The sequence below is a fragment of the Cucumis melo genome, chromosome 11, assembly GCF_025177605.1.
Source record: "Cucumis melo cultivar AY chromosome 11, USDA_Cmelo_AY_1.0, whole genome shotgun sequence".
NCBI lineage: Eukaryota > Viridiplantae > Streptophyta > Magnoliopsida > Cucurbitales > Cucurbitaceae > Cucumis > Cucumis melo.
In genome coordinates, this window is record NC_066867.1 from 8,785,842 (window position 1) to 8,788,994 (window position 3,153).

At 32.6% G+C, this 3,153-nt stretch overlaps 1 protein-coding gene across 1 annotated transcript; it reads left to right on the plus strand.

The window, feature by feature from the left end:
• The first annotated feature begins 457 nt into the window (after nt 1-457).
• On the plus strand, nt 458-3,153 carry LOC127143990 (uncharacterized). Its single transcript, XM_051079319.1, has 3 exons — nt 458-770; nt 2,328-2,388; nt 3,026-3,153. Exons 1-3 carry the CDS (start codon nt 530-532, stop codon nt 3,108-3,110), a joined length of 387 nt encoding a protein of 128 aa, XP_050935276.1. The 5' UTR covers nt 458-529; the 3' UTR covers nt 3,111-3,153.

The following is a 3,153-nucleotide window of genomic DNA, read 5'->3' on the forward strand; positions in this document are numbered from 1 at the left end:
CATTTTTTAAATATTCAAATTTTGCCCTTCTGTCTTTTTTCTCCTCTCTGATGCGATTTTTTTCTATCGTCTTTCATCATTTCCTCGTTTTTTTATGTCATTTAGGTTTAATTACCCAAATTTGATTTCTTTCTATCGTCTTTCTTCTTTTCTTTTTTTTTTATGTCGTTTAGATTTGATTACCCAAATCTGATTTCTTTCAATCATCTTTCTTCTTTTTCTCTTATTTTTCTTTTTCGCTGTGATTTCTTTCACTACAAGAAATGAGACTTTTAATAGCCTACGAAGATAGCTCATTTTAAATTGGGCTATTGAAAAATAAAAAAAGAAGTGGAAAGTAGAAAATAAAAATATCCCACCAATATTTTCCCCCTTTTTAGAGCCTCTTTCAGGAATTCTTTTGCTCAACCAGATGCGATACCCACGCCAAAACACCACCGTCAAATGACAACTGCGATATCTACCCTCAAACGACGATTTCTCACCTCTTTTCTGCAATACCCTCTTTCTCACGACTGCCGTTCAACCGATGAAGACATTTTCATCTCTATCCATCGTCGTTGTCTCTGTTCGTCCGTCTCTCTATTCATCATCACTTTCATCACACGATTTCCCTAGAATATTCTATTTTTCAGCTTCAATCTCTCAGACTTGCAATCTTTTAGCTTCATCTAATCTCTCACCGTCGTCCACATGGGTTTTGCTTAGGGTTCTTTGTCTACCAGCTCGTCTCTCTACTGCTATTAGACACTTGAAGCTTATGATTCGAGGTTAGTCTTCTTTTTCCTTTCTTCTACATCGTTTTTATGGTGAGAGCACTGAGTGAAATATCAATAAGGAGTTTTAAACATATGGAATGATTTTGTTTTAAGTTTTAAATATCTTTTCTTTGAGGTTGATAATAATGAGATCTGTTTCTTTAGATTATAACAAGCTTAATGGTCTTGCTTATGGTCTGATATGAATAGGCTTGCGCACCTCTAGTCTTTAGGCTTTAAACAGTTGGTATTTTGATGTTTTAGCTTAAAAAATCCTTCCACATTTGTTCTTCATATTTTTCTTCGTGCCCTGATCTCCAATTTTTGTTTATTCCATGAATCCCTTTCATGTTTTTGTTCTTAAAAAATTTATTGTGGTTTTGCTTTGTTAACTGATTTTTTGCAGTTTTAATCCCTCACAGCAAAGGCTTCTCTTTCTATTATTAAATCCTCCATTTGCTCGATGAAATTGAAATTAGAGATTTGCAACTATAGGAAATTTTGCACAACCCCTTTCTGTCTTTCATAACATATCTCTCTCCCACATCCTACGACCTTTTTCTGTTGTTTTCACTTCCACGTATTATTTTGGGATGCTTTCTAATGCACATATAATGTAACTTTTGTAGTCATGGGTACATTGTATAGTACAAGACTGCCTATTAATCATTTTACCTTTCCGTGAGTAGCTTTTCCTTGCTCCACTTTAAGAAATCAGTGTTTGTGAAGTATATAAAGACTAGCTTAAATGAAACTATTTAAGTGTACATCACCTCTATTCATAATGCTTTTATGTTCATGTTTTTATGGGTAAAGTTGAGTTCTTACAATGTTGTTTGTATCTTGAATGTTGTTAACTTCTTTCAATTTGTGAGTGATTGCATAGACTTTTAATGGTTAGGAAAATTCTGAGGCAGCAAAAATTGTTGATCTTATTAAGCTTGAACTGTAGAGTTTTCTTTTGGAAAACTTCATAACTTATATTCTCTTCTCCCAATTATTAATTTAAGTTGCAAGTAATTTTTAACATTATGCTCCTAGAAGTGAACTCTTGTTCTGTTGTCACCTTTCAGTTTTAGCAAGTCATGTTCATCTAATTAATTGTTCTTAAAATCACACGTTTGTGTTGCTTTGTACTCTAATGGATTGTGATATCAATTTCTCCATTTAAATTCATCTCTTGGTTTGAGGAAGAATGTCTTATTCTTTGTGATAACGGAAACATAGTAGGTTCTTGTTAATGATGATGTTTTCTGTATGCTCTTAAACTGTTTGATGAAATGCCCAAAAGAAAGTTAGAGTTGAATTCCCACATGTTTATGTGATTATGAAGTTGGGTGGTTTTCTTGTATGTGTTTGTTTCTTTGCTTAGTTGTTAAAACTATACATTTTTCTCAATAAAGAAAATATTGAGTAAGTTTATGTTACTCAATATCAGTTTCTGCCCACCAACTGAGCAAGATATTCAAAAAGGGAATAGTTTGGTAATGTTCCTTTTATTTTACATCCCTTTTAGAACTTCTCTTTAAAATTTTCAACTAGAATATGAATGAGTAAATGTGCCTGCAGCCAGGTCATGGTGGTGTACAATCCTCTTGGATGGATCCGTAATGATGTTGTTAGAATACCGGTGAGTAGAAATTTGCTTTTGCTTGCATGTTTCACATTCCAGACAATGGAATGACTTGGACTATTACTACATTTACAATCGAGGGAAATATGAATTAGAAGAGAAAAATGGAATTTGTTATCTATGATTTATCATCATCATTATTTTTATGCATAGTTTTTTACTCTTTATAAAAATATGCTCTTGGATTTACTGAAGTTTCAGTGAGTTTATTTCCAGAAAACCAGGTTCAAACCATTGAGTTTTGGGTTCTTTTGACACTTATGGTTCTTTGTTGCTGCAATTGATAGAATAGGATGTAAACTTGTTCAGTCATATGTGATTGTGATATTGTGAGATTTATCCAAATAATATTTAATGAGCAAGCTGGTAATTGATGGAGGCATTTGCTGTGATTTTTTGTCAGCGAGGAGTGATATTATTGAAGAACTATAGTATCTTAAATGTTGATCTTCTCAATCTTCTCTTGCTATGGAAGTATCCTTTTCAGTTCTGTAACCTTTTCCATTCATCTTCTGATAAAGACATGGTTACTCATTTTTAATATAATTCTGCAAAACAAATGAAAATAAAAATTTGACTCTCACATGAACCTTTTAAATACTCTAAATGACCTCATTTATTTTTGAAAGATTAGGTACTTTATTGTTAAAAGGTGGAACTTTGAGAAATTTGGAGTTATCTGTATAACAAGGGGCAGTTGCAACTTAAAGAAGCAATGAAGCTTTTATTTTTGGTGATAATGTTAGCTTTTCTCAGTCAACC